We start from the raw sequence: 24,550 nt of genomic DNA, 5'->3' as shown, positions 1-24,550 counted from the left end.
GAACTACAAAATTAATACTACTGAAAAGATACAGAAATATATCAAACACTGTAAACCAGAGCAGCAAGAGATAGAAAGCTCACTACATAATATTTTAAACAACTAAAACAAAGATAATTCCACTGCTCCTTACCGCAATATTCACATTCTAAGTCCCCATAAACCTTCCTTATCCTCTCACACAACTCCATGTTCATTTGCCTCTTCTGCAAGCTATCCAAGATCTGCATAAAGGCAACGGATCCAGTCCCACCGTTGGATGTAGCCATGTTGGAAAAGGCTGCCTGTGGGCTGGTGGCTGCTCTGACCTCTGGTGCTGGCAAAGGGTCTGTGGACTCTGCCAAGTTCTGAATTGGAGGATTGCTTGTTTCTGATTCACTAGAGTGAGCAGACTGGATTCTCTCTTCAGAGACTGGAAGGTTTTCAGTCATTGCATTGTTCTGACTCAGATTTAAACTTTTGTCTTCAGGCAGTAAAAGATGAATTTCTTCACCCTGTTCATTTACAGAACTGCAGTGATTAACTTCCTCTTCCTTTGGAGGAGGAACTTTTAACTCCTCAGGACCAGCAGTACCATTTTTCAGCAGAAAGCAATCTGGTGCTACACAGGGCTGAATGTCTGGGACTGCTATGTCTGTTGTCTGACATAGCGTCTCGGTCACACTATTCACCAGAGGATTTTCAAATTCCAAGGAAAAGACTGCATCCATTTTTGCATCACCATTAGGTTGACCATTATGGTTTACATCTGCAGCTGTTGATTCACCTTCACAAGCAGATGGCTGTGGTGTGTCAACAGCATAAGTACCTGTGATAGTAGATTCATCTGTAGTTTGTGTTTGCTGTTCACCAAGGGCTTCTGGCTGGATGTCCCCTCCTGGCTCAAGCAGGCAGAAGCTTTGGTTGATAGAACTGTTAAAAACAGAGTCCTCCTGCAGATCTGCGTGCACGTCTTTGATGTGAGCACGGAGTCTCACAGAACTGACAAACTTCTTTAGGCACACAGAGCATACATATACAAAGGGGTGCTTCCGAACATGAAGCTCGAGGGCTTGGTATTTAGTGGCTCCATGACCACAGAGCTCACAAGCAAAGGGTCTTTCATCACCATGAACAAGCATGTGACGGTCTCGATCGAGTTCATTTTTGAATTTGCGTTCACAAATATGACAATCATAAAGAAGTTGTCTTTTGCCCTCTCGTGTCATCAAGCACAGCTCATCGAAAACATCTTTCACCTTTTTGTCTTGAAGGTCATGAGTTTCCTTGATGTGTTTAATCAAATTTTTGACATCTGAGTATTTTTTTTTGCAGAAGCGACAATGCTGCTTAATTTTCTTATGAACCCTTTCGATGTGAACTTTGAGATGGCCTTTGCTGAGACACGTGAATGTACAATAATCGCAGCTGAACTTCTCCCCTGTATGTTTCCTCATGTGAACATTTAGGTTGGCTTTGATTGCACTGGCATAACTGCAGGAAGGACACTTGTAAGGCTTCTCATTTGTATGAATCCTCAAATGTGCTTGGAGGGAGTGTTTAAATTTGAACACCTTGTTACAGTATTCACATGTAAAAATCTTCAGTTGAGTTGGGCCCAACCTAAAAAGAAAAAACAAATCAATTATATTTACAATATTGAAACTTGATGACATATTGTGTCAAAATTCCCTAAATATTCATAATGGACAGAAATGTTAAGGGTTTTTTTAAATGTATTCTCCACAGGCATGCTAAATTATACAACTTCTGTAGAGATTATTTTCAGCTGTTCCTTTACTTAAGGACTCAGAAAATATTTCAGTTTTATGAAAATGGATGGGGAAGCATTTCATTCATATTCTGCATGAATATAAATGTAAGAGCTTCAAAATTACCGGCTTGATTTCATTGCCTGTTCATATGGGGTTTGCTGAATGGCATATTCTTGATATCCTTTTCGTTGTGATGGCTCTTGAACTGCTGTCTCTGGAGCTGTGGGTTCACTTTCCTGGGGAGCAGCCTCAACAGGAACAATTTTTGTGGCTCCTATAAGCAAGAAACAAAGACATGCTCACTAAAAATCTCATACTAAAATGTGCATTGCCTATAATACACAAGTGTAAACAAAACATCAAACTCTGTAATCACTGGCTCAACTATTTTAGTTTCTGTTGTTAAATTACTGTGCATAAAATGATGGATAAACTTCAAGAAGACATCAGTACTTACATCACAGATCTGCTTAATAATGTGCCAGGACTGAGGGTTTCTCATGGTGCTTGATGCCTGCTACTATGAGATCCTACACTCAAGTATTTCCACCTTTAAAAGAGTGTAACTTTCAGAAATGAAATTTAATTTTTTTCTGTTTCTGCCTCATACCATATCCTTTGAAGACTTCTGTCAAGCTGTTTAATCAGTTCCACAAATAAGGCTGGGTAAAATACAATTTAGTCTATATTTAAAAGTCTGCATATCTTTTCTTTAATCTCCTTATACTGCCATCCCCTCAGAATAAAAGAATATGTTTGGAACAGGCTCCCCAGGCAAGTGGCCATAGCCCCAAGTCTGCCAGAGGTCAAGGAGTAAGTATTTGGACAAGGTTCTCAGGTCCTTGGGGCCAGGAGTTGGACTCGATGATCCTTGTGGTTCCCCTCCCAGCTCAGGATATTTTATGACTCTGTGTTCCATATGTACTTCTCAGTCTCCATTAGGAGCAGTAGTAAAGGGGTTCCACTGAATGCATTAAGATCAGACTCCTGAAGATATTATTTACAAAATATAGGCAGTGTTAACATGAAGTCTCTGAAACAGTGGGAGTTACCCATCAGGTGTGAAAGACTGAGGGGCATTAAGTATAGGAAAGCCATGCTGTAGGCAAGAAAAGGGAGAAAGATGGAGATACCCTGGGTCCCTCAAGGTAATCTGAAGTGGGAAATAGAATATTTTGAGAAGAGGCCATTTGGGAGTTCGTAAGGCTATCGAAGCTTTTTCTATCAGATGGGACACTAGCCAGCTCTGTAACTACACTGACTGTAGTAGCTCTGCTACTCACTGAACTGGCTGCATCTAAAAATGGCTTTTTTTGACTACTGTTTTTAATAATGCTTTCAGTTCCATACTAAAGATTTTGCAGGTTTATCAGAACTGATCTTCCAAGTTTTCAGTCTAAATATTACCAGAACATTTTAAAATATATATATATATATATATATATATATATATATATATGTATATATTATAAATATTCTTTCTGTGCCTCCCTCTTCCACAAGTGTCAGGTTGTCCAGCAGAATTGCATCTCCCATATTGCACTCTGGTAGTCCATTGAGATGGGAGCTTGTCATTACAGCACAGGAGACATGGTTCAATCAGTAGGTTCAGTATAAAGGTGATATAAAAGACAGTGCACACCGGACTGGTGTTCCCATACTTCAGTACTTAAAATAGAAGCAAACTCTTTATATTTAGAATGACTCAATTAAAAGAAAATAGATCCTGAACTGCTTTATATGCATGGCTACCTCTTCCAGGTCTCCCATTTCCTGAATGTGAGACAAAGATCCTCATTAAATGATTCACACTAACTCTCCTCTGTGCCCTTCTGCCTTTCTGGATGTTTGAGTATTTCCTGAAAGGACTGCTGAACTGTTTAATAGACTTTTGTACTACCACTATAAAAATTTAATCACCTAAATTGGGTGAACTAAATATATACTAACTCACTAGATAAATACGAACTCATCAGTATTTTGCATACGTTGAGTGGGCAGAAAGCTCCAAGGTTATTCTATTATTACTGCCTCTAAATTCCCCATGCAGTTCATAGAGAGACAAAAGCCTTTAAAAACCTAAGCAGGGAGATCCATGTCTCTGAATATACTGATGCAGCACTTGCTCATAGGAGGCAATCCTGTCCTGTCATGGCAGGTAGCTGCCTCCAACCCTTACAAGATAGGGAAGCATTAAGAAAACATTGATGTCTGTTCATGCACTTGGGATGCTGCCTGTGGGCTGGTAATGGACCAGCAGCCACAGCAATCACTGCTAGATCACAAACTAATGACTACAGCATATGCCAGAAAGTGTGGAAATTGGTTTCTAGGCTCTACCCAACCTAGTAAGCAGTGAACCCACAAGTCCTCAATATTCCAGCTAGAGAAAAACATAAGAACAAGGCGAACAGATACAAGCTCTTATTTTTCATTAAAAATACCATACACCAGTAAGAAAGAGAAGTTTTTCCTGTTTCCCTAGATGATCATTTCAAGGAGTCAGAGCATATAAATAGCAGGAAGACAAAAAAAAAAAGAGGTTAACTGTACTGATTATTTCTTTCAAAATATCCTTCATGCAGCACTACTGTATTTCTTCTTTTAAGTGCAGAATGGACTTTAGTTCACTAGACTTTATTTATGTTTTTTGCTTTCCTCTTTTCAGTCAATATCATCGAAGTAAATCTGCTTTCAGAGTAGTAAGACTTGAGTTCCTCTAGACATTCTGACAGGAATTTCTACAGACAAGCAGCATCCAACAAGCCTCATCTCTGGCTCAGACTCAGGGATGGCCTCTGATCTCTTACAGTCTGTCTCTTAGAAAAGCAGGTTGTCCTTTTCATTATAGAGCTCTCCAATACTTATCAACATTCTAAAAGGTAAAAGAATTATTAGGAATGGGTCAGAAATAAAACAGAAGATATCATCAAACAAACTCCTACCAATTCAAATAAATTCTATGAACCTCCTAAAATTTCAAGTACAGACCACAAAACAGAATCAAGAAGAACCAGCAAACAGTAAAAAAGACAAAATTCCTTTTTTTTTTAAAAGAGATACATAATTCTGAGACCTTCAGCTTGGAAGAGTGACAGGTGATAGAGGAATATAAGAAAGACCTCTCAAATTGGCAACACTATGAAAAAAGCATGAATGATCATTATCTCATAAACCACAAAGAACAGCTCAGTAAGTAGTCAGCAGGCTTAAAACAAAACAAAAGAACGTGCGATTTCACTCTGTGTGTAATTAAATTATGCAATAATTACTCCACAATGTCACAGGGACTGAAAATATAAATGCATTCCAGAAGGGATATAGACCAATTAATAGATATGTATTAAATATGATCATCCATGTTCAAACACCAGCTCAATGTCAGAATGCAGGAGACTTTACACACTAAGTTTTTTACTTCTTTCCTATACAGATGCTACAAAACTGCCTTTAGAGACAACTGATCTGACTAAATGAATTGCTTTTTTTTTTAAAAAAAAAGGGACCTTAGCTGAAGTTTAAGTTTAAAAAAAAATCATTATATGTAGGTACTCTGGTCTGTACAGGTAAAATAATGTGCTGTGGGTATGAAGTGGATATTTGTTTCTTACAATCTCTTTGAAGGAATGCATTTTTTGTTTCTACAATATCCTGTGGAAAATGCTGAAATGAATGTCAAGGAGGACAGTGCTGGAGAAACCCCTTGATTCTGCATAATGTGTGCCAAATTTGTATGATCTCTGGTAAGAGTTCTGAAAGTCCAATCAACAGAAACCAACTCTATCCATAATCCCCAATGTTCCCCACGCAAATCTATCCCTGTCCCCCAAAATAAAGCTCAAAACAGCAAAACAACCTTTCCATATTTGTATAGGTTAGCTCATCATGAGATTAAACACATTTTAACTCAGACAAAGACATAGAAACACACACTTGTGAATGGAGTGATCAAGACCCCTACCCTTTTCAAGAGACTGTCTGAGCTAAATCAATCTGTACCATGATAACATAAGTGCCTGCTCACATTCAGATGGCAAAGGCTTCACTTTTCAACAGCACAAGGTTAGTGTCTGTTCTCTAGCCCGCCACTCAATTACCTGTTGGTGATGCCTTAAAAGAGCCAGCACAGGAGTTCTTGAAGATGAAGAGGATTAGAGAGGGAATCTGGTAAAAATTTGCATCACATCTCTCTTTCTGTAAATACATTATCAGTTTTCTGGTGTGCTTTACCACAAAACTGCAGCAATGGGCACAATCATCCAAAGGACAGGAAGCTGGGGTCGGAGGAAAGCACTTGCCTGTGACAGAAATCTGTACTTACTGACTCAGATACTTTAAAAAGGGGTAGTTCCAATCCTCCTCCTTTCCCTTGAGAGGCTCATTTTATCTGATATGAAATCCCTTCAGATGTGTCATAAATCCAGAACCATGATCCCATGAGTCACAGAAAAAAAATAGTCTTAAATAGGAAAGATTGTTATCAATTAAAGAGAAAAGACTATCATCAGTTACACTGTCAGTCCCAAAATGGTAAGCAAAATAACATTCTTCCACTTCTTCCTCACTGCCTAAAAATCTCAATGAGAGAAGGAACCAAGCATTCATAAATTACAACAAAGAGTATAGTAGCAGGAGAACTCAGCTGGAATTTTATAAGCAGTGGTTCCTAATTGGAAAACAGGGAGAGAAGAACCTGTAAAGTGTTGTATTAAGAATTTGTAAGAGAAAAAAAATCCAACTTTAGAAAACAAAAATTAATAATCACCAAGAAATTGAACACTTCATGCTATTTTTGTATTTCTTGAAAAAAAAACCCATAAACCTCAAAACATTCTACCATTGACCATCTTCACAGGAACTTAACTCTGCTAGTAACAAGCTGAGTCTTTAAAATATTACTGGATTTACATTAAAAAAACAGTAGATGTTCAAATCTCTCGTATCAAACTAATTAAACATGAATAATAAATTGATTTTAGAAGGCTAGATAATTTATAGAATTTAAACATGTGAAAAAAAATAGATAAAAAGACCAGAAGATTGAATATTTGGCTGAATTTACTCATTTTTTCTTAAAAATAGACTACAAAACAAAGTATCTGCCATTCAAAACAAACTACTTACAGATGTGCAAATAACTGTAGTTATTCACTTTTGTTCTTAATTATGATGCTTAAGAAAAATTGTACTATATTTGATCTGGGATCAGGTGTACATGTCCATGACCACAGCACTTCTCTTCAAGATCCCCAGGTCCCTCCAGTTACAGAACCATCAAATGGTTTGGGATGGAAGGGACCATAAAGATCATCCAGTTCCAATCCTGCTGCCATGGGCAGGGACACCTTTCACTAGACCAGGTTGCTCCAAGCCCCATCCTACCTGGTCTTGAACACTTCCAGGGATGGGACAGCCACAACTTCTCTGGGCAACCTGTTCCAGTAACTCATCATCCCTACAGTGAGGAAATTCTTCATACTATCTAATCTAAATCTACCCTCTTTCAATTTGAAGCCATTCCCCCTGGTGCCACCACTACATGTCCTTGTCAAAAGTCCCTCTCCACCTTTCTTGTAGGTCCCCTTTAGGCTCTGGAAAGCTGTTTGAAGATCTCTCTGGATCTCTCTGGAGCCAGGCTGAACAACCACAGCTCACTCTGTCTCCATGGCAGAAGTGCTCCAGCCCTCTAATCATCTTTGTGCCCTCCTCTGGACTTGCTCCAACAGGTCCATGTCTACAACTATTATTCAAGCTGTATTTACTCCGTGAGTTAATGCAAGCTATCAGATTTCCAAAGCTGCAAATGTGTTACATTTCATATGCCTTCCAAGAAAAAATTGCAGAAGATGAACATTGGTGAAAATCAATGTTGCCCAACTGTCCTTTTTGGGAAGTTAAAAACTAAGTCACCTGCTTGTTCAAAGGGATTTTGAAGAAATCAATTTAGTCATAACCTAGTGAACACATGATGTAAAACAATGTTCCAAACTTAAATAGTGCATAGCAAAATTATGGCAAATGTTAATGCAATACTTCCAAAAGAATCATGTGAGAAGGGAGAAATACAGTCTGAGTAGTTCCTTTATACTGAGAATAAAATAGAACTCATTCTGAAGGCCTTCTCTCTTCGTCTAATTGTCATCTGAAACCTTCACCAATATTTTAATGCACTGGACAGAAAGGAATATTTTCATGCATCTTTGAAGTTAGGTAACAGGTGGCTACAGATGACCAAGTTTAGCTAGTGCTTAAGCACCTTTAAACTTTGTTTTCAGTCTAGCACACAGAAAGCAGTGGAGAAGGGAGAACTGTTTTATCTATTAATATTCTTCAACAGCAGTCTATAGCACTAATTCACCTCTTCAGCACATGATATACCTCCAGAAAAATGAAATAAAAGACTATGAAAGATCTTTATTAAAAACTCTAGTCATTAAAATACTACTGAGGAACAAGAACAGAATAAGAATTGCTAGTGACATTAAGGCAAAGTTAAATCATGGAAATTAATGAAAAAAAAAGAAGAAAAATCAATGGAAAATAAATTAAAATGTAATTGTATTAAAAAAATCTTTTTCTCTTTCATCTTCAAAGAGTTATTGTATCTTCTTGAATTTCCAAACTCTGAAAGGTCGGATGACAATTTTTATCTGTCTTAACAACAATGACATTTTTATTACATATATTTTAGCTGGGAACTTGAATGTAGTAAGATTACTAATTGTCAATCAAATAAATGAGAGGACCTTGAAAAACTGCTGCAGGTTCTCACTTTACCATAAATCCTCTTGGTTCATTAAAGCCTTCTGAATGTATCATCTTCTATGCAGTAACTCCAAAGCTGAAGTTGTTTTAACATTTTGAGTCCCTCAAAAAGCATATGTGCAAAGAAAACCCCAAATTTTTGTTATCCAATAAAAAATTGTACTAGGTAGTAATTAAGTCACCTGTGTCCTCTAGATTTTCATTTCCTCTCCCACATCGCATTGCTTCACTATCTGTATTCACTATTATTTCATTTGCATTTTTAGGCTAGTTTTGTATGAAAATGGATCTTTGATTGCACCATACATGATGTATTTCCTTCCCCTCTTGAAAATTCTTCTAGTCCTTGTCAGAAATGTAAAGATCTAAGAGAAAAATTCTTACAAGCCTCTCAGAAATAAGCATCGTGAGAGGGCGGCCCCTAGTTACAGCTCTTTCCAAAGGGCTTGAGGAGGGGAGGAGGTTTGTTTACATCCATAACCTAACCTCATAGAAACCCAATGACTGACACCTACATGAGCCCCTTAACCAGCTAGCACATGTTCCTTTTTTCCCAGAAGAAGGAGCAGAGAACACGAGGGGCGTGCCACGTGTGGCAGGGACAGGAACAAGCACCAAGATGGGAGAAAAGCCACATGCAGTGGGAAAGAGGCCAAAGGTGGGAGACACAGTGGGAAAATGAGTGTCTGCTAACAGCTAGGAAAGAGTCTAGCATTACATCACCCAAGAGAGAGGGAGCTGTTGTTAGTGAAATGAAGCAGTGCAGAACTTAAACTACCCCAAAATGGTTTCCACACTTCCAGGGCTCACCAGTCCTCTTCAATCTTCCTCTGTAACTACAATATTGCAAGACCAGATTTTTAACAGCTCAATGTAAAAACAAAACTCTGAAACAGCAAATCCTAAATTATGAATATGAAAGGTTTTTTTACTTCCCTTCTAAGCACACAGGATATTCATAGGCAGCTCATCCAGCTTCCTCTACCATTGCAACCAGAAATACATTTTAGGAAACAAACTCCAAGCATATCTCAGATCTCAACATCAAAAGACATTAAACAACAACACAGAAAATCCAGACAGCTTCCAAACCACAACAAGAAAATAAATAAAGACATTCAAGTTGTTCTGACAGTTATAAGCAAAACAAATACTCAGAAATGTTAGCAATAACAAAAAGGAGAATGACAAAGCTACGAAGCTGAAAATAATGCACAAAACCATTGAAAAGGGATTCTGATAGTCAGGTGAGTTAATGGTTTATATAAACAGATATGTAAACCTAGTTTTAAAATAAATACTTTGAATACTTTAATAATGATGTAGAACTTGTTTTTTCAAATATATTTACATGTTTTCTGTCAAACTACTTGTATGTATAAATATATACATATACACATATATATATATATATATAAATATATAAAGCTGTTTGCTTGCATAAACAATTCTACACTTATCATAATGTACAAATCAAAAGCCTAAGACAGAATCTACAGGAAAAAATTCTTTTCTGTTCTTTGGTCAATGTTTTATCATTATCTTCTTTAAAATCATTCACAGGCTAAACACAACAGATGTTAATGCAGATAACTACAACAGGTCCAGCATTTATCACACCTAAGAAAAAATGCTACTTAAGTTCTAAAATTACGCAGCTGCCAGATGCAGAGACCCTGCATCATGATAATCAAATATTACTACATATTTTTCATGCAATAAATATCCCAACCAGTTTGGTCTTAAACTAGTGACTGCTTCATACAGTAATTGGTGATTTTCATTACCTGGAATAGCTTCATGGGCTGTCAAAACCACACTTATAATCGGATTTTTAGCTCCTTGAACCTGTTCAGACTCCTTAGTTGATGGGGTTTTCTCTGTTTTCTGAACTCGGGGCCTCTTGGGAGTTTTTTCTCGCTCATCTTCCTTCCTGTCAAGGTCAACGTCAGAATCATTACCTAAAGAGCAAACATGAAAAAGAAGGTAACTATGTACAAAAGCAATGCAGGTAAAACACAGTCGCTGACACTACATGAATGAATGGAGAGGAAATTAATGCTACTGTAGAAAGAGAGATGTTATCAAAACAAGATGTGCTGCATGATCCCTAAAGTGGAACTCTTTTCCCTCTGTTAAATAAAACTAGTCTGATACCTACACAAACAGAAAAAAGAGAGAAAAAACCCCAAAATTTTAAAAATGGACTATGAGACATTTGTGTTTCTAAATTATTTCACATTATTGTGGATTTCTGTGAAAATTCAACAAACTTTGTCAAAGTCCTTAAAATTTTCTGATTAATGAACAAATTATTTTTCTCTTTTCCTTATTTAATTGTTCTGATCATCTTAGAATTATTTCTTCTAATACTGGATTCCTTATCCATCTTATTTAAAGGAAAGTCCTCCAACAGTCTCTCTTAACCGGGCCTTTTTTCCCGCATGTTACTGTGAATCAACAGCCAGAAACATACTTTTCTTCTTAGTGTTTATTCAAGAAGAACTAGGGTTCCAAACAGCTCTTTGGTTCAACTCAACTCCTGATATGCAACTGCATTTCCAAATAATTCCCTGTTGCTGTTCAGAATGCCTTCAGTCTCTTAAACTGGATAAGCTGTGGACCTGCTTACTACTTACTAGAAAGCCATGTAATAGTTGCATACAAAACACTCATCTGAAATAAGAAGGAATGTGAAGGTCAATAATAACAATCCCAGTCCTGGGGATGAAAACTGGAATACTTTATTGAACATGCAACATGCAATTTAAGGTTTCTGAACAGCACATGCTAATAGGGAGGAAGATTTAAGGTAACCCAGGAAGGACTTATTTTAATGAGAGAGTTACACAATACTTTGCTAAGTTACAGAAACAGTCACTGTTCTGCTATCTCAGGGATTTACATGAGGGGAAGAGAGAAACAAAGGGTTTCAACATGAATTGATAATATTCATCTTAAAGTCCATCTTTATCTTGGAACCAGAGACAGCTAATCAGCATGGCTGAACATCAACAGGCCTTGTTGTCCTTCCTGATGGGATGTTGTCTCAGCCTTTGTTGAACAAAGTTTACTGTTTAAGCTTGTCAGTTTTCTTGCTGTTGGAAGCTAAATTTTCAGAACCCGACAAACGAATAATCAGAAATCAGCTGAATTCTTCCTTGAAGCTATTTCTTCCTTAAATCAAATGAGGACTTCCTTACTGAAATTCTAAAAAACCCCTAAACAATAAAACCCAAATCTGCTTATATATAAATAACTAGGCATCATAAAAATAAGAACGGAGAACTCTAAGTTTATACCAATAAAATGTCTTAGATGAAGTGGTAGAAAATGCAGGCTAGAGAAAACTAAGTTGGCAAATAAAGGCATTATGCAAATGGACCAGAGGTAATGAATAAGGAAAGCAGAAACTGATGGAAGAAAATTGTAAATAAACACAGAGAATTTTTCTTTTTTTTCCCCCTGAATCTAAATCAGTTGACTTAATCTGCAGAGTAATTCATTCCATCTATATCCATGTGTTGTAGCTGTTCTACTGAGATAGGGGCACAAAACCAGAAGGAAACAAGGTATGCAGGAACAAGTTTATCATTCTCAGGCATCCTGAGGCAGAAAGTGCACACTGACAACTGGTAATATCTTGATGGTAATCCACAAATCTGAAATTCATATTTACAACCCCCAAAATGAGGAATAAGCAGATAGCAATCTGAATTCAAACTCAGTTAGCCCATCATATTTCCATGGAGTCATGTTAGCAATGCTTCTGGCTCAGCTTCCAGATCTTCTGCCAGGATAGCCCCCAGCTTTTCAGTGCCTTCTAATGATTTCTTCAATTTCATTAGATAATTTCCTTGATCTATGTCTCTTCTCAACTACCTTCTCCTCTGTAGACCTCTATGGTTTTGGAAAATATTGCTCTTTATAAAGAGTCTCATAATGTTCTCATTTAATTCCTTAATATAAATTATTCATTTATACTGAAACTGTGTAATTCTAACAGTGACATTTCTCTGCAATACCTGAAAGGGCTATTTGAATATAAAGAAAAATTCCAGCAAATTCCAGCAGTTTTGAGCAGAAACTGATTGTGCAGTGGTTTCTTTTGGTGTGATGAACAAGGGTGGAAGGAAACGGTGGGAATCTATCTTAAGAGATCTTTTTCAACCTTAATGTTCTATGAAATAAACACATTTTTCCAGATGTTCTTCATCAAACAGGCTCTGTTAGTTTACTATGAACAAGAAAATAAATCACCACAAATTTCTCAGCAGGAGCAGACTACCAGCAGAAGAAAGTCTTCTCATAAAGAATCAGAAGACACAAAGAATTTAAGATGCTTATTGAATTATGTTTCCCTGGGGCTACATCACAAACTGTTAAACAACAAATACAAAAAATAATTGGGTCAATTACTGTGCTTTTGTTCAGTGGACAGCAAGAGTTAGTGCTAACATCAGGGAAAAACAGATTTTATATAACTGGGCAAAACATGTTTTAGCTAAAATAAATTCAGAACTATAGACAGGAATAAAAGCTGTCATGAGGACAACAGAATTTTGTCCACTTTGCTTGCAGTCATGTAATTCCTAGTAGTCACATGAATAGAATCCAAGTACCCTGCTCCTAAATCCTCCTGTCTAACCACTAAAGACTTAATCAGTTTAATGAGGAAAGTGCCTGAAATCAAAGAACAAAACTTCGCTGTTTCATGCTTTTCATGTTAACCTGGAACTGTTAACTTCTGAATATTGAAAAAAAACCCAACGAACCACAGAGCTGAATTTGTTTGTGATCCATATTTGTGAATAACTATGACCACAGGAACGAGCTAACAAATGTTTCATGCTGCTTTTCTTTCCTAGAAAGAACTATTTTGTAGCCTGTATGCAACCTGAAAGAGACTTAAAAATCCCCCAAACCAACACGCCCCATCAAATCACCGAGTCAATAAAAATCTCCTCTCAATGACAGCTGCTTTGTTCCTGAACACTTTCTACACCAAAACATCCTGACCTGGAAGGTGAACTTTAGGAAGGGATTAAGAGGTTGACAAAAGTATGTTATAATGAAAAACAAGAGCTTCAACTTTGACCACAGGGCTCAAACAGCCTTTCTAGACTGTGCAGCCATCTCAAAAGCATTTAGTTCCTGGAATTCCGCATTTAATCTTCCTGGAAAAAATTCCTTCAGGGTTGGCATTGTGGATTAGAGTGTCAAAAGTAAGTGTCTTTGTCCCTCACAACTTGGACAGTTCACCTGCATAATAAAGGAACACTCATAAGTGATTTTAAAATAATTTAAGAGAATATGGAGTATATACCATTTGAATAGCTACGCTGAGTCTCCCAAAGCAGTATAGACCTTTGCTTGCTCCTGAACAGCTTTGTTTAGACAAACTGTCTCACTTTGCATCTCGTTTTCTAAGCAGTGAGCTTAGCACTTTGTCAGCTGGCACCTGGATCCAACAGATGGATAAAGTGACTTCCCCTCCCCAGCGACAGGAGTTTCAAATGCCTGCTTGCATTTGTGCAAGAAATACAACGGTGTGCCTGCGCCTTCTAACATGTTTAAGAGGTGGTTGTGTCTCTGTTGATTGGTAAAGCCACTATCAACTTGAAGTAATCAGTGCTTTCAGAGTCCCTTCGAACTGGATCGTTCATCTGTCCCACGATTCTGCTGCAGCCATTAACTGAAAAGACTGCTCTTGACACTTGTAATTGGATGTACGACATTTTGTGGGCACAGCTACACATCCTTAACTGGCATGTTTTTAAATTATCCTTCATTCAAAGTAATATTTCTTAACCCCTAAAAGCACTAATATTTCATAGCAGCAAGAGAGCAGCTTGGAAAAAAGTGAACTGGCCATTTAAAATGAACACAGACAATTGTTTCTCGTGCAGAGACACTACTTGCAGAAGAATTAATTTAAATCAGAACCCAGCTGATGGCAAAAACATTTCAAAGTAAGGCCAAAAGTGACATCTTTCAGAGTTATGCAGACTCTTTTTTCAGAATGAATGAATGGTTTACTCCAGAGAAGAGACTCTGTCCAGTGTTGTAATATGTCTTGCACGCAAATCCCCAGCCCTTCAAAGTCCTCTCATATCTTACCAGAGATTCAGGTATGTCACAGTGTGGGAGAGGGATGGTGGCTAAAATAATAACCTGTTGTCTATCTCTCAAAACAAGGAAGCTTAGAGGCAGTTGCTTGGAGACTGAGACAGTCAAACAGCCCAAATCCCAAAACCTATCCCACCCCACCACTGGAAGCTGAAGCAGCTCAGTTTTCTGACTGGAAGCAGACACAGTGAAAACACACGGCTGTTCAAAAGAACCTCAACTCTTCTAGTTTTGTCTAAGGACAAAAACACTGGATGGCAGCACCACCAGCCAGCCAGATACAAAACATTAGCCAGAACTGTTAACTTGGTTTAACCAAGAAGAAACAAACAGGTGTACAAACAGCTCAGATTACATCAGAGCAAATTGCTTAGGGAAATAAGGCCTCTATAAAAAAAGAACATTTACTAAGCCTGTACATGGGGGATTGCTAAGTACAATGGACATTTTTTAATTCTGTGCTATATTGGGTTTGTGTGGACAGGTTTGGGTGGCAGAGGGGCTACAAGTTTGGCTTCAGTCAGAAGCTGCCAGAAACTTGCCCCATGTTCAACCAGGCCAGAAGGACTCATTGCTGGCCAAGACTGAGCCCAGCAGTGACAGTGGTAACACCCCTGGGATAATGTGTTTAAGAAAGGGAAAAAATAGCAACTGTGCAATGGCTGCTGGAGAAAAGAGTGAGCAAATGTGAGAGAAAAAACTCTGCAGTGAAGAAGGAGGAAGAGGAGGCACTCCAGGCACTGGAGCAGATTCCCCTGTAGCCTGTAATGCAGACCATGGTGAGGCAGCTGTGCCCCTGCAGCCCATGGAGGGCCAGAGTGTGGGGGGAGGTCAGACATCCACCTGCCTCCCCTGAAGGACTCCACAATAGAGCAAGGTCCTGCCTGAAGGAAGCTGTGACCCTGTGGAATGCCCACACTGGAGAAGGCTCCTGGCAGAACCTGTGGGCCTTTGAAAAGAGGAGCCCCCAGGCTGCAGCAGGACTTGTGACCCCATGGGGGACTCATGCTGGAGTGGTTCATGAAGGACTAGTTCCCATGGGAGGGACCACATGCTGGAGCAGAGGAAGAGTGTGAGGAGTCCTTCCAATTAGGATGAAGCAGCAGCACAGAAAACGTGTGATAAACTGACCACACCATCCATTCCGAGTCCTCCTGCATCACTCCGGGCAAGGAGTGAAATTGAGCTCAGGAAGAAGGGAGGGATAGGGACAAAGTGCTTTAAGATTCGGCTTTACTACTAATTATCCTGCTCTGATTCAATTGGTAATAAACTAATTTCCCCTGGTTGTGTCTGTTTTGCCTGTGATGGTGACTGGTGAGTGATCTCTGCCCAGTCCAGACAAGGAGGGGAGTGATAGAGCGGCTTCAGTGGACACCTGGAGTCCAGACAGGGTCAACCCACTGCATCTGCAAAAATATAAATCAAGTTTTCTTTTTTTTGATGCACAAGGATGTCAGTAAGCAGTAAGGCCTAGTGACTCCCCTAAAAGTTAGAGAACTATCAAGGAGGCACTGATTTCTGAGAAGTCAATGCAGATCACTCATCACAGAAGGAAAGAACAGCCGAGGCCTACTGTGTCCATGAAATAGTCCTCTGACCTCTACACATTTCAGTTTCAGTAGAATTTTATAGTGATTTATCCATTTTAATTACAAATGTCCGTTATGTTAGGGATTTCAACATTTCCTTTGTAGACCTATGGCAAAACATTTTATTACTTGGAAACCTTTATGAATATTTGACCTTCAGCTCAAAACATATGTTTCTCTCAATAAAGAATATCACACAGAATATCAATACATATCTTTTCAATATTTAAATGTTTAGCCTATTTTATCAATTGCTAAAACATTATTTTGGTCACAAATATAAAACACTGCATCAAATGAGCTGCTACAAAGAAAATTAACTCCACTGCAGCCAGACACAGTGCAAAATGAAAACATACTGATTATTAATCAGATGTCCATACAGTCCTAAGCTTTGCAAGAAAGGAAAAACATAAGAAAGTAGTACAAAAAAACAACCTATAGAAAAATACCAGAAGAATCAAAAAATAAAGTCCAAGTTGGAAAGACATGGATAAAAGGGGAAAAATAAAACAACCTGTATGTATTAGATAAAATGTCAAAGACTACAGGAGAGGAATCTGCAGCCTAAGCTCCCTGTGTTTTTTAGCCATCTGCTCTGAACTATGGTGTCTGAAATGTGAGAACAGGTATTACACTTCTGGAAGATTCACAGGCCTTCAATAAAAATCTCCATCCAGCTCTAAGAACTTTAGCAACAGAGAAAAGCAGACGCTATCAAAAGAAGAGAACAGAATTCAGGTTTCCCAAGTCACAGGATAGAAACACCTGTACAGCATCATCCTTCCTCCTCTATGTGTGATGCTTACCTGCATGGCCTTTCTCACTGAAAAACTATAATCCTCTTTGTGAGAAACTGAACAGTTGCTAATGCGAAAGAAGTGTTTCAGGGAGTTTTAAGACAATCATAAGTGCAATAAACATTTTAACCATTTTGAAAAAAATTCAGTGTCTTGTCTGAATTTATGCTCAGTTTTGCTTCAATGTGCTTTTTGTGTTACAAGAGACAGACAACTCCATTCCATTTAAAACCAAACATGGGGGATTACAAGTCAGGTCTTAAGGTGGAAACACACTGTTCCACAAATGTTTCAGATTTTTTGTTAGATATGTTCTTACCTCCATCTCCTTCATCCTCTCCTTCATTTAGAACCATAATGCAGATATGTTTAGTCAGCTGACGTGTGTTGGAGAACTTGCGATTGCATTTCCTACATTCTAAGCTGCCTGATGAGACCTCAGACAGTTCTGCGCCCTCTTCTGTTCCAGGGGGAGTTTCTTCACTTGGAACAGCATTGTTTTCTGCCACATCTTCATCCACACAACACTTCTTAGTAGATCCTTTTGGTCTGCCCCTTTTCCTCTTTGCTACAAGCAGCTCTAGAAAAGAAAGTTAAAGTTTAAAGGAAGCTATCATTAAATTCTACAGCTAATTAGATAATATCTCATATTTGAAAAATAGGTATATTAAATGAAGTTTGACAGATTTTATCCTGAAAACTTAAAAAAGGTTAGCTTCACACAAACTTACTTCAAGCAGTGGTATTTGCTGGCATTTCTGGTGGCTGCAAAGCAATAACGTTTGTGTGATTGAGATCAGCAGATGTCAAAGTGCCACAGTTTTACATAAATTACACTGCAAGCACTTTTCTAGACTGTTATGAAACTGTATCTGCACATGCATCCTAACAAGTTGTTCAACTGTGTTCTGGCACTCTAAAAGAATCCTTTTAATTTAAATCATTTTCAATGAAATTATTTTAGTATTGAGATGTAATCAGAGAAAAACAATTTATATTTTAAAAGTTCATTGTCCTTTTAATATATTGAATAATTACTCCTTAATATTTCCTGTGGTTCTTTATTGTTAGCACTCTCTACCCAAAAGCTGGCAAAAAAATTGTTGGTAACAAATGAACTCCAGAAGCCATGCTAAAAATGTTTCTTTAATTAAAATCAGAAGTCATCCACACCTCCTAATAAATACAATATAATTTTACATTTCCGTATTTCTGTAGAGGAAATACTGATTAAATCAATGAGATGTCATGCACAGAAATGCATGACAATATATACTGTATTTCCTGCTTAACATATCTCTCATCACTGCTGAAGAATCACAGATTCTGTCAATTGAGATTGACACAGTAAAAGTCTGAAAAATCACAAAAAGAAAGAATATTAAAAAACCCCAAAAAACAACAAACCACAAATAATTTTCAAGTCCAAGTGCCAAAAGACCTTACTGAACTGATTTAAAGCATATGGAAAAATGATGTCAGGGTATCGTAAGGGAGATGATGTAGGAGAACAGGAGGTGGTGGCAACATCTTATTCATAATCTGTTTAGCATTTCCTTTAAGTATACCAGGCAAACAAAAACCCCCATTCAGAGACCACAGCCCTAAGTTAATAATGTAATTACTACCAACTGAAAAAGAGAGCATTCTGTCTCCTTATAGGAGTGATCGAGTACCTATTTGCTTAAATAAATATAATAAACCTATAAAAAACCTCACTATGAATAAAAAAAGGAACACTTTCCCTTTAAGTTTTTGCAACTCCATCAGTGTCCTGAATTTTTTTGCTACTCCAGTGAAAGTAGTTTTGTCAATTATCAGAAAAGGGTGATTTCAGTGCTCTCAAGACTTCTCTTTGCTACCATTCATGTTATTTAGATATCCATTGAACCTCTGCAATCAATATTTGGTGCCTTGAGTTGAAGAAATTAACATACAATTAAAACAAGCCAACAAACAACAATTATCTTCACATCAACCTGTCTAAAGGTCACACTTTGCTAATGTGTCCAATATCAGGAATACAGGTGTGGATACCGCTCAGGTTACCATAAAATAATTAAATCCCAGGATTGAAAGAGTGAATGCAACCACCATATTCTCCGTGTATAATATTCTTTTCATTATTTTACAATGCAATCATCAGACTACCCATCAAAACAAGAAAAATCAGGTCAAAGAGATGGTTCTTCCTGACTATTTTAATGTAAATTTCATATTAAGACAGAAAATGAAACAAAATCTTGCATGAAAGTGGAAATGTGAAAAGTGCTGCTTCAGAAGGTTAGTGGTAGAACCTCTGCTATGGCTTACAAAATGCAGTTTTTATCACCGTGACTAATAGTGTTACAAATACACAAAGAAAGAATGTGCAAATTTTACAAATTTCTGTAAATGTGCCCACCAGTAGGAGAATTTACAGCAGTTCTCAAACATTTAAAAGGGTTTGGTGGCAGGCACTATGCAGCAAAAACAAAAGGGGCAGGAGGGCTCATATGGGCAACTGATACATCACCAGAACTTCTGAGGCTTATCACAGTAATTTCTTTTCTCTGCTCCTTGGTGTCCTGTTTCCAGGATAACATGTATCTCAAGCAACTTTGAGTTAGAAATACCAGAATTAAACATTTTAATGATCCACATGACCATAAATTCCAGTTGTCTCTCTGCTCACATTGCCCCCAGTGAGCCCTTCACACTGCATTACACTAATTCCAGCTCAAAGCACCACCTAAGATTAACACACAGTAATTTAATATGAGCACATTGTCATTCATCTGCTAGCACATAACCAAGTTAATCAAACATCACTTGCTAGAAAGAAGAATCTGCTTAACTGTTAAAAATAAAGCAGTGTATTAAATAAATAATGAAAAAAAGCGCGCCTAACACTTATTTCAAGGATGCTTAGTCAGAAATAGAAGTTTTAAATTGGTCATTAAAAAGATTTTAAAGTAAGATCTTGTTCCCTCAAGAACAAATTAGTTGTTTCTGGGGATTTTACAGACTCACTGACACCAATCTTTATGCTGACTGGTATTGGATAAGCATTGACAATATTCAGGGAAGACATTCTGTGCTGTATAATTATGTACTCAAAGACAAAAAGGCATTTCAAAAAAAGAATAATGAAATAAACTGTATGTCTATTTTTATACTGTTCTTTCATTGAATTATTTACATAGCTTCTCCAAATCAATCTATTTAATACAAAAACTTTGTCAGAAGTCACAGGAAGCTTGTGCAAGTGTTCCCTTAAACATCCTGAGCAAATTTTAACAGGTCAATGCATTATGCAACATGGATCCTTCCTCAGATGTCAGTACAAAAAGCTTGTATTTCATCTCCTACAACAGTATGAGGCTGTATTCAGAATCTTCTGCACAAGGTGTCATACAAATACATGCAAACCAATCTCATCCACAGCCTTATGCTGCTACCTGCTATGTCTGTGTATCACCCAGCACACCTCATCCCTCCACTGTAAATGCCTGCTCTGGTTGTGTCCTGTGTCCAAGCTGATGCACATACCATGGTTTTAAGTGACCTTAATGAGTTAAACTCCTTGGAGGAAATTATGATACTCAGACTGCAACTTTCTTCAAGGTTTCATAACAGATAGAGCACGTATCCCATAATGCAGATGTAGCCTAAACCAACCAGTGATCCATCAGGGAATAACGAATAGATGAAGCCAGGCTGTAGGAGCAAACAAGTCAAAAATATGTTTCTCCATTGTTTTCTGCCTCTCAATACATTCTGCTAACATTGCTATGTCAGCTTTAGTGGAAAAGCTTTCTCAAGGAAATACTTCCTGCCAGAAAATCCTGTCTTTGTGATCAGTTTCCGACATCTGGACCTGACTACGTGCCAAAAAACATGTGTAGAGGTGGGGAAAGCATTATAAAAACCTGAAGATGAATTCAGAAGTTGGAGGAACAAGAGACAAGGAGAAACTAGGACGCCTTGCCTAGTCTTCTTCTGATCTCTCCTCTCAGCTCGTCTTACCTTCTTTCCAACACCACCAGCCGTCATCTGCCTCGAAGGAGAGACTGCTTGTCAAGCCTGGAGAGAGGGCATCGGCCTAGAGCGAGACTGCCTGGCAGCCTGAATAGTCTGTGACTGTCTGTGGAGGTATATCTTTTCTCTGAATTTTTCTCTTACAGGCTAAAATAAAGCACTCTCTTTTGCAGCTACACCAGAAGCCAGCCGGTCTGGTCTTGAGGGGAACTAACAGCATTTTGCATTTCAAAGACTCACCATCCTCTTGCAGCCAAGAGATAACATCGTGGCAGAAACAGAGAGAGCATCTGCATCCCCCCCCTTCCTCTCAGTTACATTGATAAGGCACTCAAGTAGTTTTTTTTCATGGTGGTATCTTTTCTCTGCTTCTATAAATAATCTTAAGCATTTTTCCTAACCTTTCTTATTTTTCCTCTTTTCCTTTCGCATCTCTCTTGCAATCAATTAATAAAAATCAGTTTTTGGTATTTACAGATAACTTGTTTGAGTTTTAATTTTGCTCAAGAGAATGATTCGAACTTGTAGTTCAATCTGCATCAAAAATTAAGCAGATCTGAACATCACACAGGGCCACTGATTCTGTCCCTCAAATCTTCACCAATCTGACTAAGTAGAAGAGAAGAAAAAGCAGACTTTTGACAAGCACTTTGGAGGAAATGGAGATCATTGTGAAAAGTTATGAAAGGAAGCTTTACACAAAACTGGAATGTGAGTGACTGCAGTTCCCAGTAAACACCTGTCATTTCCCAATCAAAGATGTCAGACTCCATCACTGGACAAAAAATGTGCCCTGTGCATAGTTGACCTATGAAACATCTGCCTGTCATCCTTGGTCCCAATTAATAAAAAAATTCTCTCATTGTTCCACCAAAATGTTTAGGACAAATCAACTCTAAATAGGTCACAAGTTAATGATGGGAAAGTGGCGTGACTCAACAAAATTCAGCACAGAGCACTGTCAATAAAATAACATTAGAATAATAAACACAGATTACTTGCCTAGCACTTGTCCACAGTACTTATAAAATCATTAATTAATTACTTAGGCAGAACAAAGAGCTCCATTAGCAACTCAGCATTCACTCATCATACCAATTGTGGAATAGCTACAGCATTTACCAATACTTAGAAGAGAAATTGGGCTTTCAAAGAACAAGGATCTTCATCTGTTAGTGGCTGATACTAAAGTGAAGTTATAATTTCTAAGACTGACATTCATCAATTACTTCTCCTTGCAGTGACAATACTGAATTACTACAGAGACTGGGTCACTGACAAAAAATTACATATTATATACTTTTTAGGTTTTATCTGCTGCAGATTTCATAGCAGGAGGGAAAATAAACTGAAAGAACACTTCCCAGTTCCCATAATCAGCTATAGAATACCTCCTTAAAAAAAAAAAAAACAGAACACAGGAAGTAATTGAATAGAACACTTCAGAATCCTCTTCTCCAATCAATCTGTGTGATGGGAAAAGAGAAATGCTAAAGTACACCTAAAATTCAACTTGAAACCCATGTGATACTAATCTACCTTGACATTGTCACTGACAGCAGATGGCAAAGAATTGGGCTACATAATCTGAAAAAGGCGGCACCATATGAGCATATCAGATGAATAAAAGTATTCACCAAGAATAACCAGAAATGTAACTTATGAATATGTAATGTAACATATGAATGTTATAGTTCACATAATTAGATTTGCCAAGGTATTTTCTTAAAAGCTATAAATTTCTAATTTCTGCTGCTTCAGATCATAATTGTAATTACAAACTATGCTTATAAATATACAATGCATAGAGAAAGTGCAGATAGTCCTGAGATGCAAAGAGAAGTTTACAGAAGTCTTTTTACTACAAAGAATAACAATAGGGTACAAAGTACCCATCTCACTGCGCTCAGAAACACTATTTCATGAAAGGATAACAGGAAATAAAGATTTAGGAATGGAAGATGCATTCTGCATGCCTGAGGAATTAATTCTGTGCAAATACAATAAAATTAGATGGCATTTTGAAATCTGATTTGAATTTTTTCATCATCTCCAGATGCACTGGTAATTTGAGCTACTGTGTGAAATAATAATCTGGTGTGATTTTTTCTCACCAACCATCTGAGGACATAGCAGCTATAGTGAAATACTATATAATCATTATTAGAAATATCTTCTTACATTAATGAAGTTAATAGAACTACTGAATTACTTCTGGTAAATAAATGAAGAAATATCACATGCACATGTTAATATTGCAAAAAATTCTTTAAAGTATGATATTAGACTGGTTTTGATTCATAAGCACACAGGTTTTAAAATCCAGAAATCATACTGATGAGAAAATCATAGTACTTGTGTTAAACACAAGGTTTGCCAACAATATATATCCATTATTCAGTAAGGCCATGAAAGAAGATAACATTATAAAGCCTGAATTATTTTGAACCCATTGCTAATATTCCAAGGGATGGCAATTACAATCAGTTAAAAATGTGATGGAATGAATGTAACTCTTCCAGTGCAGAGTAAAATTGTTCTGTATAACTAATTCAACCTCTGACTACCAGATTGCTTTATCTACCAGTGTCAATACCAAAACACAGTTATAAGTTATGAATTGCACCACTTCCTCGTTGGAATAGAACTAATGATATTACCTGAATCACAGCAAACAAATTAGACAACTCAAGAAGCACACCTAAGCCTTAAGACACACTCTCATCCATGGTGTCCTGGTTGCTTTCCACTGGTGCGATACAATCTCCCCATAGCTCAAATTAAACATGTAGAAAACATACTTTGCTACACTTGACATTTAAAACTAAGGAACCAATGTCATCATCCTCTACGATATGTTGAGCTTATCCACATCTGCCATATGATCTATTCTGCACTGAATGAACTTCAGAGTGGGGAGGCAGCTGTAGAGTGATTATTACAAAATCAATCTATGTAAATCATTTTATACACAGTGCAGAATCATCACATCACAGGCTTTATAAAAAATAAGTAACACTGAAAATTACATTTCTCTCAATTTATGAACGTACCTTCTCCATCTTTGCTTGTGTTTGTGGGTACTGTAAGAGGCTGGAGTGGGATAATGATGTCATCCACATTGGTCCCTTCTTCTGTGTGCCTCTCAGAAACATGAGACAATAGTTCAGACTGATTTGGTGAAAATAAGTTACAAAGCTTGCACATGAAGATGGAATTGATCCCTGAAAAGTAAGTTTAAAAACAAGTAATTAACAAATTTATGTTACCAGTAGTTATTGAGCTTTTGTTTCAGTCAACACAGTAATTATCAGTTTAATACACCTAACAGACAGTAACAAGGTGAAGCAAAGAATATTGTTACATGAACACATTCATAATACATCCTAACATGTTAAGATTAAGAAATGGTAAAATGGCTAAGATTAAGAAAGGGTTAAACTCCTACCCAGATCCTCACAAAGCTAAACGTTTCATCTGGCATAAATCT

General features: G+C 37.5%; 1 protein-coding gene across 3 annotated transcripts in view; it reads right to left on the bottom strand.

The window, feature by feature from the left end:
• The window catches only part of ZFAT (zinc finger and AT-hook domain containing), a 134,523-nt gene that overhangs the window by 47,665 nt on the left and 62,308 nt on the right, over positions 1 to 24,550 (bottom strand). For all 3 annotated transcript variants that reach the window (XM_071553800.1, XM_071553799.1, XM_071553801.1), the window contains 5 exons: positions 24,114 to 24,284; positions 17,360 to 17,620; positions 10,307 to 10,480; positions 1,878 to 2,028; positions 134 to 1,602 (listed from right to left, as the gene is read on the bottom strand). In XM_071553800.1, coding sequence (XP_071409901.1) covers positions 134 to 1,602; positions 1,878 to 2,028; positions 10,307 to 10,480; positions 17,360 to 17,620; positions 24,114 to 24,267 — 2,209 coding nt within the window. In that variant the 5' untranslated portion in view covers positions 24,268 to 24,284. The remainder of the gene's footprint in view (positions 1 to 133; positions 1,603 to 1,877; positions 2,029 to 10,306; positions 10,481 to 17,359; positions 17,621 to 24,113; positions 24,285 to 24,550) is intronic.

This window comes from Pithys albifrons, chromosome 4, assembly GCF_047495875.1.
Source record: "Pithys albifrons albifrons isolate INPA30051 chromosome 4, PitAlb_v1, whole genome shotgun sequence".
Lineage (NCBI taxonomy): Eukaryota > Metazoa > Chordata > Aves > Passeriformes > Thamnophilidae > Pithys > Pithys albifrons.
Note: the sequence above shows the minus strand (reverse complement) of the source record. Positions and strands in the feature narration are given on the sequence as shown.